This window comes from Myxine glutinosa, chromosome 14 (assembly GCF_964187855.1).
Source record: "Myxine glutinosa chromosome 14, kmMyxGlut1.1, whole genome shotgun sequence".
Taxonomy (NCBI): domain Eukaryota; kingdom Metazoa; phylum Chordata; class Myxini; order Myxiniformes; family Myxinidae; genus Myxine; species Myxine glutinosa.
The window spans coordinates 78,228,809-78,242,406 of record NC_136274.1 but is presented as its reverse complement, the minus strand read 5'-3'; the positions used below and the strand labels follow the sequence as shown (position 1 = coordinate 78,242,406).

At 53.5% G+C, this 13,598-nt stretch overlaps 1 protein-coding gene across 6 annotated transcripts in view; it reads right to left on the bottom strand.

Moving 5' to 3' along the window:
- Positions 1 to 13,598, bottom strand: part of CIT (citron rho-interacting serine/threonine kinase) — a 183,776-nt gene that overhangs the window by 15,769 nt on the left and 154,409 nt on the right. For all 6 annotated transcript variants that reach the window (XM_078768329.1, XM_078768330.1, XM_078768331.1 and 3 more), the window contains 7 exons: positions 9,935 to 10,036; positions 2,674 to 2,843; positions 2,419 to 2,499; positions 2,170 to 2,305; positions 1,900 to 2,039; positions 989 to 1,081; positions 748 to 856 (listed from right to left, as the gene is read on the bottom strand). In XM_078768329.1, coding sequence (XP_078624455.1) covers positions 748 to 856; positions 989 to 1,081; positions 1,900 to 2,039; positions 2,170 to 2,305; positions 2,419 to 2,499; positions 2,674 to 2,843; positions 9,935 to 10,036 — 831 coding nt within the window. The remainder of the gene's footprint in view (positions 1 to 747; positions 857 to 988; positions 1,082 to 1,899; positions 2,040 to 2,169; positions 2,306 to 2,418; positions 2,500 to 2,673; positions 2,844 to 9,934; positions 10,037 to 13,598) is intronic.

The following is a 13,598-nucleotide window of genomic DNA, read 5'->3' as shown; positions in this document are numbered from 1 at the left end:
CAAAAACTTATCCACCTTGTCAGGAGCGAAATAGTCTGTGTTTTGCAAGAAGACTGCAGATGTTTGCGTGGTGTGCGCTTAAAAGGTTCTAGATGGTCTAAACGAAAGGGAACGTTCCAATAGAAGTTGGTGTCGAAGGGGTCAAAAGTGTCTAGTCTCTCAAGTATGTAAAAAGGGTCTAAAAAGGTCAGAGTGGTCCAAAGCTCAAAATGGTCAAGGGTTCAAGCTGTCTAATCTGTCTGAAGGGTGAAAGGGGTAAAATGGTAATAAGGTCTAAAGGACTCTAAAGGGACTAAGGGGGTGTAATGGTCTAAAGGGTGAAGGTATCTAAAGGTGTCAAAAGTATTGAAAGGGTCTTAAAGGTTAAAGGGGTCTTAACGGATCTAAAATGTCTTTGGACCCGAGACAGAACCGAGACAGAGTGATCGTTGAGGGTCTTTACGGTCCTTATGAGTCTTTTGGGTTTTCAGGGTCGCTTGGGTCCTCGGGATCTTTTGGGTCCTCAGGGTCTTTTGGGTCATTGAGGTATTTTAGGTCCTCGGTTCTTTGGGGTCCTCTGACAGGGGTGGGGGAGGGGGGGAGGTGTTTTGCGTCCACTGGGTCCTTTTGGTTGAGTGTTTCAGGTTCCAATTGTGCGTGGCATCAGGTCAGCTGTCCAACCAATGGGTGAAGAGCAGACATACATACAATCACTTGAACACCACCCATCCTCCCAACTCCCACCATGCTCTGAACCCCTTGGCAAACCTTCCAGTGAGTATTGCTTCAGATCTATCTCGTAGAACTTATTTGTGCCGAAGATGACACTGTATGGCGTGAAAAGAATGCAACTGCACGGCTCACTAGTTTCCACCTCCTGTGGGAAGAATGATCAGCAGGTCAACAACAAAGACTTTTGGGTTTCACTCCTGTAACTTGATTGCTCTACAAAAACAACTCGCTTTAACAATGTCACCGACAGCAGGTGAAGCAAACGGTGTGCTCGCACCTTACGCAGGCAGAACATTCCAAGGCCACGGTTGTAGCGGAGCATGCAGACCTGATTCGGAACCGCCGCACAAATGCACGGTGTGTTTTCGATCTGTGGAGTGGTAAACAAAACAACGAAAATGGAAATAAACATTCCAATGGAGAGCCGTGGCCCTCGTAGGCTCGCAGCATTTTAAAAAAGTGAACAAAGTACTACTTAAAGAAATTGGGCAGCATGGTTTTTAAATGGTAGTTCTTAATTTTGCCATTAAATGTGCATTGATGATGGATATCCAAAATGGACCTTCCTTTGTGTCGCCATTTCCATTTCCAGCCTGGTGTTGGCTTAGCGGTTAGGGTGCCGGCCTGGGATCCTCGGATCCTGGGTTCGTTGGCTTAGCGGTTAGGGTGCCGGCTTGGGATCCTAGGATCAGATCCCGGTCGATCGCTGAATTAACACCAGGGGGGCTGACTCAGCCTGTCATCCTTCCGAGGTCGGCAAATTGAGTACCAGCTTGCTGGTAATTCCCTGTGTCGCAAGAGGCGACTGACAGGGTTGGCGTCAGGAAGAGCATCCGGCCATAAAACATTGCTTCAAAAAGGGGACCATGGTGCCCGAAAAAGGTCAACCCCTGCTTTGCAGGGGAAAATGGCCTCTAAAGGTGGTTCTTTGTGTCGCCATTTCCATCTCGTACGGATATAAAATCGCCAAAGCTCTTGAGAGCACGATAACCCCACAAGATGGCAGCAAGAGTTAATACGCGAAGAAAAGAGTAATTTACCTCTGACAATTACGAGAAACAAACTCGTATGCTTAATGTATCTGCCTTGTCGCCAACTTAGCTGGCCTTGTTGACCATTCTGGATGTGTGAGCTTGGGTACGGAATCTATACTATAAGTGGGCCTAAACAGTCAGGCTGCCCTCCCACCTTTCCCACGGCAAACAGGTGACAGCCAGCGATGTTCTCCAGAGGAACAGGTTTCACCTCGGGCTGAGCGGGTAGGTGCGCCTGGGCAAGGGACTGTTTCACTTTCTTAATGTCGAGAACACAGAGTGCACGCTCCTCACCTGCACACGGCAGCCATGACAGATCCCGGTGAGTTATGAAACGACAAATTGTCCGTCATGCTAAAGAGTCAAACTTGTTACCACGAAGATGGAACTTGATCAGCATGATATTGCAAGACAAGGTACACACCAACAATCATCACAAGTTGGTCGAGCTCTTTGACTACATGGACCTGGAACACGCTTCCAACCGCTGGGACGTGGGTCAGGGCACTCTTGGCCACATTCAAGGTATAGAGACCCTCCTCAGCCCCCACGAGGACAATCTGTGGTGCAAGATGTGGTCAGAAAAGTGAGCGCACACGTTTCTTCATCGGTCATAGTAATGTTCCTTGAAAATGTGTTTACCCAACTGGCAAGTGTGTGCACATGCACTCACCTGGTCGGTCAGTGGGAGAGTGCAATTAATATCAAGGCGGTCATCCCCCTCCAGCTTCAACAAGGAGTTCCCCAGAAGTTTCTGAATGTCAAGCAAGGTAATCCGATTGTCAGAGGAGAACCTCAATATCGATTGTTTAAAAACAAAAGACCTTTTAAAATCACCATGAAACATTATTGATCTGATGAATGAATGAATGATGAGGAACAGAACAAAGGGGGGAAGGGAGAGAGGAGGTTTAACCCGAATACACACAGCATCAGCATCTGCTCTTTCTTGGGCTCGATGGCCACCAGAGACGACCGCTTCAAGTGCTGCCACCCAGCGTTGTTTATCCGGAAACGAGGGGGCCAGGAGGTAGGTGGAACGACCAGGCCAGCATGACATGTGGGGTCGGAACTCCAGTTTGAGCACGTAGGCCACATCTGGTAGAAAACGTGACAAAGAACAAGGAACACAAATTGAAACCATTGTGAGACTCCAGTCTGAACGAGTGTATTATTTTAAAGAAACAACAACAACACAACATGCATTTTAAGGCCATGTTCCCTGCTAGAGCGGGGGCCACCAGATGTGGCCTACGGTTATTATTTTAAAGAAAGCAAAGGCTTATTAAAGAGTGGCTCAACTGAGGGTGGAGGGATATCGCAATGACTGTAGGGTAGGGGGGGCGAACCAACAGACAGAGCCAGAGCGACAGAGCCAGAGCCAGAGCCAGAGCGACAGAGCCAGAGCCAGAGCGACAGTGACAGAGCCAGAGCGACAGTGACAGAGTCAGAGCGACAGTGACAGAGTCAGAGCGACAGTGACGAAGCCAGAGCGACAGTGACGGAGCCAGAGCGACAGTGACGGAGCCAGAGCGACAGTGACGGAGCCAGAGCGACAGTGACGGAGCCAGAGCGACAGTGACGAAGCCAGAGCGACAGTGACGAAGCCAGAGCGACAGTGACGAAGCCAGAGCGACAGTGACGAAGCCAGAGCGACAGTGACGAAGCCAGAGCGACAGTAACTGAGCCAGAGCGACAGCGACAGAGCCAGAGCGACAGTGACGAAGCCAGAGCGACAGTGACGAAGCCAGAGCGACAGTGACGAAGCCAGAGCGACAGTGACGAAGCCAGAGCGACAGTGACGAAGCCAGAGCGACAGTGACGAAGCCAGAGCGACAGTGACGAAGCCAGAGCGACAGTGACGAAGCCAGAGCGACAGTGACAGAGCGACAGTGACAGAGCGACAGTGACAGAGCGACAGTGACAGAGCGACAGTGACAGTGACAGTGACAGAGCGACAGTGACAGTGACAGAGCGACAGTGACAGTGACAGAGCGACAGTGACAGTGACAGAGCGACAGTGACAGTGACAGAGCGACAGTGACAGTGACAGAGCGACAGTGACAGTGACAGAGCGACAGTGACAGAGCCAGAGCCAGAGCGACAGTGACAGAGCCAGAGCGACAGTGACAGAGCCAGAGCGACAGTGACAGAGCCAGAGCGACAGTGACAGAGCCAGAGCGACAGCGACGAAGCCAGAGCGACAGTGACGAAGCCAGAGCGACAGTGACGAAGCCAGAGCGACAGTGACGAAGCCAGAGCGACAGTGACGAAGCCAGAGCGACAGTGACGAAGCCAGAGCGACAGTGACGGAGCAAGAGCGACAGTGACGGAGCAAGAGCGACAGTGACGGAGCCAGAGCGACAGTGACAGAGCCAGAGCGACAGTGACAGAGCCAGAGCGACAGTGACAGAGCGACAGAGCCAGAGCGACAGTGACAGAGCCAGAGCGACAGAGCCAGAGCGACAGTGACAGAGCCAGAGCGACAGACAGAGCCAGAGCGACAGTGACAGAGCCAGAGCGACAGTGACGGAGCCAGAGCGACAGTGACGGAGCCAGAGCGACAGTGACGGAGCCAGAGCGACAGTGACGGAGCCAGAGCGACAGTGACGAAGCCAGAGCGACAGTGACGAAGCAAGAGCGACAGTGACGAAGCAAGAGCGACAGTGACGAAGCAAGAGCGACAGTGACAGAGCCAGAGCGACAGTGACAGAGCCAGAGCGACAGTGACAGAGCCAGAGCGACAGTGACAGAGCCAGAGCGACAGTGACAGAGTCAGAGCGACAGTGACGAAGCCAGAGCGACAGTGACGAAGCCAGAGCGACAGTGACGAAGCCAGAGCGACAGTGACGGAGCAAGAGCGACAGTGACAGAGCCAGAGCGACAGTGACAGAGCCAGAGCGACAGTGACAGAGCGACAGTGACAGAGCCAGAGCGACAGAGCCAGAGCGACAGTGACAGAGCGACAGAGCCAGAGCGACAGTGACAGAGGCAGAGCGACAGTGACAGAGGCAGAGCGACAGTGACAGAGCGACAGTGACAGAGCGACAGTGACAGAGCGACAGTGACAGAGCGACAGTGACAGAGCCAGAGCGACAGTGACAGAGCCAGAGCGAGCCAGAGCGACAGTGACAGAGCCAGAGCGACAGAGCCAGAGCGACAGTGACAGAGCGACAGTGACAGAGCGACAGTGACAGAGCGACAGTGACAGAGCGACAGTGACAGAGCCAGAGCGACAGTGACAGAGCGACAGTGACAGAGCGACAGTGACAGAGCGACAGTGACAGAGCCAGAGCGACAGAGCCAGAGCGACAGTGACAGAGCCAGAGCGACAGTGACAGAGCCAGAGCGACAGTGACAGAGCCAGAGCGACAGTGACAGAGCCAGAGCGACAGAGCCAGAGCGACAGCGACAGCGACAGAGCCAGAGCGACAGCGACAGAGCCAGAGCGACAGCGACAGAGCCAGAGCGACAGTGACAGAGCCAGAGCGACAGTGACGAAGCCAGAGCGACAGTGACGAAGCCAGAGCGACAGTGACGAAGCCAGAGCGACAGTGACGAAGCCAGAGCGACAGTGACGAAGCCAGAGCGACAGTGACGAAGCAAGAGCGACAGTGACGGAGCCAGAGCCAGAGCGACAGTGACAGAGCCAGAGCCAGAGCGACAGAGCCAGAGCGACAGTGACAGAGCCAGAGCGACAGAGCGACAGTGACAGAACCAGAGCGACAGTGACAGAACCAGAGCGACAGTGACAGAACCAGAGCGACAGTGACAGAACCAGAGCGACAGTGACAGAACCAGAGCGACAGTGACAGAACCAGAGCGACAGTGACAGAACCAGAGCGACAGTGACAGAACCAGAGCGACAGTGACAGAACCAGAGCGACAGTGACAGAACCAGAGCGACAGTGACAGAACCAGAGCGACAGTGACAGAACCAGAGCGACAGTGACAGAACCAGAGCGACAGTGACAGAACCAGAGCGACAGTGACAGAACCAGAGCGACAGTGACAGAACCAGAGCGACAGTGACAGAACCAGAGCGACAGTGACAGAACCAGAGCGACAGTGACAGAACCAGAGCGACAGTGACAGAACCAGAGCGACAGTGACAGAGCCAGAGCGACAGTGACAGAGCCAGAGCGACAGTGACAGAGCCAGAGCGACAGTGACGAAGCCAGAGCGACAGTGACGAAGCCAGAGCGACAGTGACGAAGCCAGAGCGACAGTGACAGAGCGACAGTGACAGAGCGACAGTGACAGAGCGACAGTGACAGAGCGACAGTGACAGTGACAGTGACAGAGCGACAGTGACAGTGACAGAGCGACAGTGACAGTGACAGAGCGACAGTGACAGTGACAGAGCGACAGTGACAGTGACAGAGCGACAGTGACAGTGACAGAGCGACAGTGACAGTGACAGAGCGACAGTGACAGAGCCAGAGCCAGAGCGACAGTGACAGAGCCAGAGCGACAGTGACAGAGCCAGAGCGACAGTGACAGAGCCAGAGCGACAGTGACAGAGCCAGAGCGACAGCGACGAAGCCAGAGCGACAGTGACGAAGCCAGAGCGACAGTGACGAAGCCAGAGCGACAGTGACGAAGCCAGAGCGACAGTGACGAAGCCAGAGCGACAGTGACGAAGCCAGAGCGACAGTGACGGAGCAAGAGCGACAGTGACGGAGCAAGAGCGACAGTGACGGAGCCAGAGCGACAGTGACAGAGCCAGAGCGACAGTGACAGAGCCAGAGCGACAGTGACAGAGCGACAGAGCCAGAGCGACAGTGACAGAGCCAGAGCGACAGAGCCAGAGCGACAGTGACAGAGCCAGAGCGACAGACAGAGCCAGAGCGACAGTGACAGAGCCAGAGCGACAGTGACAGAGCCAGAGCGACAGTGACGGAGCCAGAGCGACAGTGACGGAGCCAGAGCGACAGTGACGGAGCCAGAGCGACAGTGACGAAGCCAGAGCGACAGTGACGAAGCAAGAGCGACAGTGACGAAGCAAGAGCGACAGTGACGAAGCAAGAGCGACAGTGACAGAGCCAGAGCGACAGTGACAGAGCCAGAGCGACAGTGACAGAGCCAGAGCGACAGTGACAGAGCCAGAGCGACAGTGACAGAGTCAGAGCGACAGTGACGAAGCCAGAGCGACAGTGACGAAGCCAGAGCGACAGTGACGAAGCCAGAGCGACAGTGACGGAGCAAGAGCGACAGTGACAGAGCCAGAGCGACAGTGACAGAGCCAGAGCGACAGTGACAGAGCGACAGTGACAGAGCCAGAGCGACAGAGCCAGAGCGACAGTGACAGAGCGACAGAGCCAGAGCGACAGTGACAGAGGCAGAGCGACAGTGACAGAGCGACAGTGACAGAGCGACAGTGACAGAGCGACAGTGACAGAGCGACAGTGACAGAGCCAGAGCGACAGTGACAGAGCCAGAGCGAGCCAGAGCGACAGTGACAGAGCCAGAGCGACAGAGCCAGAGCGACAGTGACAGAGCGACAGTGACAGAGCGACAGTGACAGAGCGACAGTGACAGAGCGACAGTGACAGAGCCAGAGCGACAGTGACAGAGCGACAGTGACAGAGCGACAGTGACAGAGCGACAGTGACAGAGCCAGAGCGACAGAGCCAGAGCGACAGTGACAGAGCCAGAGCGACAGTGACAGAGCCAGAGCGACAGTGACAGAGCCAGAGCGACAGTGACAGAGCCAGAGCGACAGAGCCAGAGCGACAGCGACAGCGACAGAGCCAGAGCGACAGCGACAGAGCCAGAGCGACAGCGACAGAGCCAGAGCGACAGTGACAGAGCCAGAGCGACAGTGACGAAGCCAGAGCGACAGTGACGAAGCCAGAGCGACAGTGACGAAGCCAGAGCGACAGTGACGAAGCCAGAGCGACAGTGACGAAGCCAGAGCGACAGTGACGAAGCAAGAGCGACAGTGACGGAGCCAGAGCCAGAGCGACAGTGACAGAGCCAGAGCCAGAGCGACAGAGCCAGAGCGACAGTGACAGAGCCAGAGCGACAGAGCGACAGTGACAGAACCAGAGCGACAGTGACAGAACCAGAGCGACAGTGACAGAACCAGAGCGACAGTGACAGAACCAGAGCGACAGTGACAGAACCAGAGCGACAGTGACAGAACCAGAGCGACAGTGACAGAACCAGAGCGACAGTGACAGAACCAGAGCGACAGTGACAGAACCAGAGCGACAGTGACAGAACCAGAGCGACAGTGACAGAACCAGAGCGACAGTGACAGAACCAGAGCGACAGTGACAGAACCAGAGCGACAGTGACAGAACCAGAGCGACAGTGACAGAACCAGAGCGACAGTGACAGAACCAGAGCGACAGTGACAGAACCAGAGCGACAGTGACAGAACCAGAGCGACAGTGACAGAACCAGAGCGACAGTGACAGAACCAGAGCGACAGTGACAGAGCCAGAGCGACAGTGACAGAGCCAGAGCGACAGTGACAGAGCCAGAGCGACAGTGACAGAGCCAGAGCGACAGTGACAGAGCGAGAGCGACAGTGACAGTGACAGTGACAGTGACAGAACCAGAGCGACAGTGACAGAGCCAGAGCCAGAGCGACAGGGCCAGAGACAGACAGAGCGACAGGGCCAGAACCAGACAGAGCGACCGGGCCAGAGCCAGACAGAGCGACAGGTCCAGAGACAGACAGAGCGACAGGGCCAGAGCCAGACAGAGCGACAGGTCCAGAGACAGACAGAGCGACAGGTCCAGAGACAGACAGAGCGACAGGTCCAGAGCCAGACAGAGCCAGAGCCAGACAGAGCGACAAGGCCAGAGCCAGACAGAGCGACAGGGCCAGAGCCAGACAGAGCGACAGGGCCAGAGCCAGACAGGGCCAGCCAGAGACAGACAGAGCGACAGGGCCAGAGACGGACAGCGGGACAGGGCCAGAGACGGACAGCGGGACAGGGCCAGAGACAGACAGAGGGACAGGGCCAGAGACAGACAGAGGGACAGGGCCAGAGACAGACAGAGCGACAGGGCCAGAGACAGACAGAGCGACAGGGCCAGAGACAGACAGAGCGACAGGGCCAGAGACAGACAGAGCGACAGGGCCAGAGCCAGACAGAGCGACAGGGCCAGAGCCAGACAGAGCGACAGGGCCAGAGCCAGACAGAGCGACAGGGCCAGAGCCAGACAGAGTGACAGGGCCAGAGACAGACAGAGCGACAGTGACAGAGCCACAGTGACAGAGCCACAGTGACAGAGCCACAGTGACAGAGCCACAGTGACAGAGCCAGAGCGACAGTAACAGTGACAGTGCCAGAGCCAGAAAGACAGAGCCAGAGCCAGAGCCAGAGCCAGAGTGACAGGGCCAGAGCCAGCGCGACAGTGACAGAGCCAGAGTGACAGGGTCAGAGCCAGAGCCAGACAGGGCCAGAGCCAGACAGAGCAACAGGGCCAGAGGCAGACACAGACAGAGCGACAGGGCCAGAGCCAGAGTGACAGGGCTAGAACCAGACACAGAGAGAGCAACAGGGCCAGAACCAGAGCCAGACAGGGCCAGAGCCAGAGCCAGACAGAGCGACATGGCCAGAACCAGACAGAGCGACCGGGCCAGAGCCAGACAGAGCGACAGGGCCAGAGCCAGACAGAGCGACAGGGCCAGAGCCAGACAGAGCCAGAGCCAGACAGAGCGACAGGGCCAGAGCCAGACAGAGCGACAGGGCCAGAGCCAGACAGAGCGACAGGGCCAGAGCCAGACAGAGCGACAGGGCCAGAGCCAGACAGAGCGACAGGGCCAGAGCCAGACAGAGCGACAGGGCCAGAGCCAGACAGAGCGACAGGGCCAGAGCCAGACAGAGCGACAGGGCCAGAGCCAGACAGAGCGACAGGGCCAGAGACAGACAGAGCGACAGGGCCAGAGACAGACAGAGCGACAGGGCCAGAGACAGACAGAGCGACAGGGCCAGAGACAGACAGAGCGACAGGGCCAGAGACAGACAGAGCGACAGGTCAAGAGCCAGACAGAGCGACAGGGCCAGAGACAGACAGAGCCAGAGACAGACAGACTGACAGGGCCAGAGACATTGCAGTTCCCCGAGATGGCGTGTAGGATGAAATGGGGATTGAGATGCAGTGTCCTGGTCATAGGCAACTTAAGGCTTCAGCAAACCTTGCCAACTGACAGTTAAAGCCATGTGTACCAGTCTTTGCCATGTTGGGGAGCTCAGCTGGGCTCACCGCTCCGTGCACCATGACATCTCCATCAGGCAACACCAGTTCAAACTCATCAACCGGGGGAGAGCCTGTCGATGGCACAAAATGAACGCAATTGTGTGATGTTATTAAATTAGTACTTGCATGCTTACATCTATCTATAATTCCAGTAATCTCTGTGTGTGTGTATGTGTGTGTGTCGTTTGTCTGTGACCGCTGTTTCTCGACAACCACGGGTCCGATATACTTGAAACTTGCCAGGTATATTGCTGGGGACCCGAGGATGTGCCTTTTCAAGGTTTCATATTAATCGGAGAAGTAGTTACCGAGCTATGGCGATTTCTTTACCAAACTCCGCAAGCCGTTCGCTTTGGACCAAACCATTTCATGTAAATAGAGGGGGGGGATTGTCACCGTACTCGCAAGCCGTTCGCTTTGGCTTTGCGAATGGACCAAACCATTTCATGTAAATAGAGGGGGGGGGATATAATTTTAGATATATATATAGTACGGGCATGCCCTAGTATTATCAAATGCATCATGCTTCTTGGCATGTTTCATGTTGAAAACAAAAAACACAAAATCACCACCAAAGAGATAGCTCCAGATAAGAGGCTCAAATAAGGAAAGTTGAAGCTTGGAGGAAAAGAATATCATCCTTTATTGCAAACTGTACTCCATGCATGAAACTTGGGGGATAAAAGGCAAAGGAAAAAAAGACTTCTCCCAACCAAAGTCGTCTAAATAGGTTGGCAGGACAGAAACGATCTCATGACAAATTTAAAACGGTGGCATCACCGATCCACAAAAGTCTAACTAAATCCTGCCAGAATCCCTCTACCCTTCTATCTCCAAAGCTTCTAGGTACCTATCTAATTCTAATTTATATTTACCCACAGTTTCTGCTGCCACTACCTTTCCAGGGAGACAATTCCACACATTAACTACTCTGAGTGAAAGACCCCTACCATACTACCATCTCAACGCTCCTCTTCTTTTCTCTTAGGTGATGGCCTATGGTCCTATCACTGTCTATTCTGCTGAAAAAATTTATAATGTGCAGAGTTGAGGCATTCGGCTTTTTCACGTGCGGTGTCAGCTGTGTAGCCGTTTGAGGTATGGGAGGGGATTGTGGGGGAACAAACACAAGAAACAGATTTGACCAGACGCCACCAGGATTTGGAGGAGGGAGACATGTTTGACAGTTCAGTCTCGAGAGTGGAGAGATAGTTTACTGGCTCTCCTGAGGGTGGACACACACTTGTTCCGAGCTTTGTGAAAGGAACTGAGATTGCCTTCAGTTGGACTAGCCTTCCATGAGGTGAAGGCAAGTTTCTTCATGGCAACTGCCTCACCACAAGCTTCAGTGTACCATGGAGGAAGGGTATGACAACTGAAGACGAGATGGGATAAATCTGTGCATGAGAGAGAGCAATTTGCTTTGGAAGAATTCCCAGGATGAGTTGATGTCAGAGGCAGTAGAGATGGGAGACCAGTCCAGATGATTGATGGCTGCTTGCAGACCGTGCCAGTCGGCCTGAGTGAAATGCCAGACTCGTCGACGCTGAGGAGGCTCTCTGAGAATGGTCAGAGAGATGTCCACTTTAACAAGCACATGATCAGAAGAACCAATTAGAGCAGAAGAAGAGCAGCAGACATTTGCAGGGAAGTTTGTCATCACTAAGTCCACAAGAGAAGACACTCCATTGACTAAGATCCGGGTCGGGAAATTGACAGATTGTGTCAGTCCCAATGAGTCACAGAAGTCCTTTGCTGAGGTGCCATGGCTGGTGAGAGAGGTACCCACACCTAGCCAGCTGGCATGATGACAGTTGAAGTCGCCACATATGAGGAAGAGAGAGAGTTGGGATGAGTGGATAGAAGTTGGTCCATGTTTTCAGACAGCGAGATGTAAATTGAGCCATCACTGTTTGGTAGATGGTACAACAAACATATGAACAAAAGGTGGGAGCGGAGAGGAAGCCGTAGCCAGAGGTACTCCTGGGGGTGGGGTGGAGAGACCGAGGAAGAGAGTTTTTGATAAAGATAGCAACCCCACCACCAGGACGAGGCTCAGGTCTGTCATACCAGAGGAGGGAGTAACCAGGAAGAGATATTAAGGAATCAGACATCTTGAAGGAGGAAAGTTTATGTTAAGCAGATTACATCTGGTTTGTTAGAAGCAACCTGTATGGAGAGATCAATCAGGTTTGAGCGAAGGCCCCGGATGTTTGAGGTCCATACCGTTAAGAAAGAGGGAGGAGGAGCATCGGGTAAAGGACAGGGGAGGGGAGGGGTAGGGCAAGATGAGGGGTGAGAGGGGGAGGTAGGGAGAGCTGTTGATAGTGTGTCGGAGATTGCAGAAGAGTTAGGAGAAAGGGAAGGATACAACAACAACAACAACAACAACAACAACAACAACAACAACAACATGCATTTTAAGGCCATTTTCCCTGCAAGAGCGGGGGTTAGCCTTGCGGTCCCCATGACAATCTTCTCCATTTTGCCCTATTTTCTGCATCTCCTTGTTAACCCCCTTGCCCGCATTTCTTCTTCGACCATCTTTAGCCAAGTCTTTCTCGGTCTTCCCCGTCCTCTACTTCCTTCTACATTTATTTCCATCACTCTTCTCAACCAGTCACTTTCATCCTTCCTCAACACATGACCAAACCATCTCAACCTGTTCCTCTTCACAGCATCCATCACAGGCTCTATTCCCAAGAAAGGGAAGGATGAGGGGACAAAAGGTTTGATGGTGATGGGAAGAGGCACAGTGAGGTGTTGTTTGAGGGGGGGGGGGGGGGCAGAGCAAAGTCGAAGGTTGGAGGAGGTGGAGGTATGTGATGGAAGGGAGAGGAAGTGGGGAGGAGGCAGCTTTGAGGAGGAGAGGGGAGGGGGGAGAATTGGAGAAAGATAGTAGGGGGGGAGATTAGAAGGGGAGGAGTAGGGGGGAGTTTTGAAGGGGAGGGGTGAGGGGGAGTTTTGAAGGGGAGGAGCGAGTGGGGAGATTTAGAGGGGAGGGGTGAGGAGGGTGTTTAGGAGGCGAGGACAAAAGGGGAGAATTGAAAGGGAGGGGTGAGGGGGAGTTTAGGAGGGGAGGGGTGAGGGGGGAGTTTAGAAAGTGGATGATTAATGAAAAACGAACATTTATTACAAACTGGGCTTATTGTGATTTTCAAGTCAGAGATCCGTTTGAAAACGATAGAGGAGGGGTGGAATGAAGGTGAGTTTAGAGAATTAGAAAGGAATGACGAAGAGATGGAATTTTTTTTTTCATGGAATGATTTGATGAGGAAATTGAAAAAAGGCTTTTAAAGAGGAAGAAAAATAGCATGTTGTCATAAACCACTGAATAAAACACTGCAGGGGAAAGTTTAAACATATTTAAACGAAACCGTGAAAAAACAATCTGGGAAAAGTCCCTGAAGTGAGGGCGTGGAAAGGAGAAAGGATTAAATGAGTTGGAATGAAAGGAGTAAACTAGAATTGGAAAGGCGAGTATCGGCTGGAGATGGAAGGAAGAGGTAGAAGAAAAGGAGATAAAGGGGGCCGGGTGAAACAACAAGCCCGTGTCCACGAGGAGAGAAGGAAATAATATATATATTTTTTGTATTTAAAACGTTAGACAAAGGGTAGATGTTCGGGGAAGTT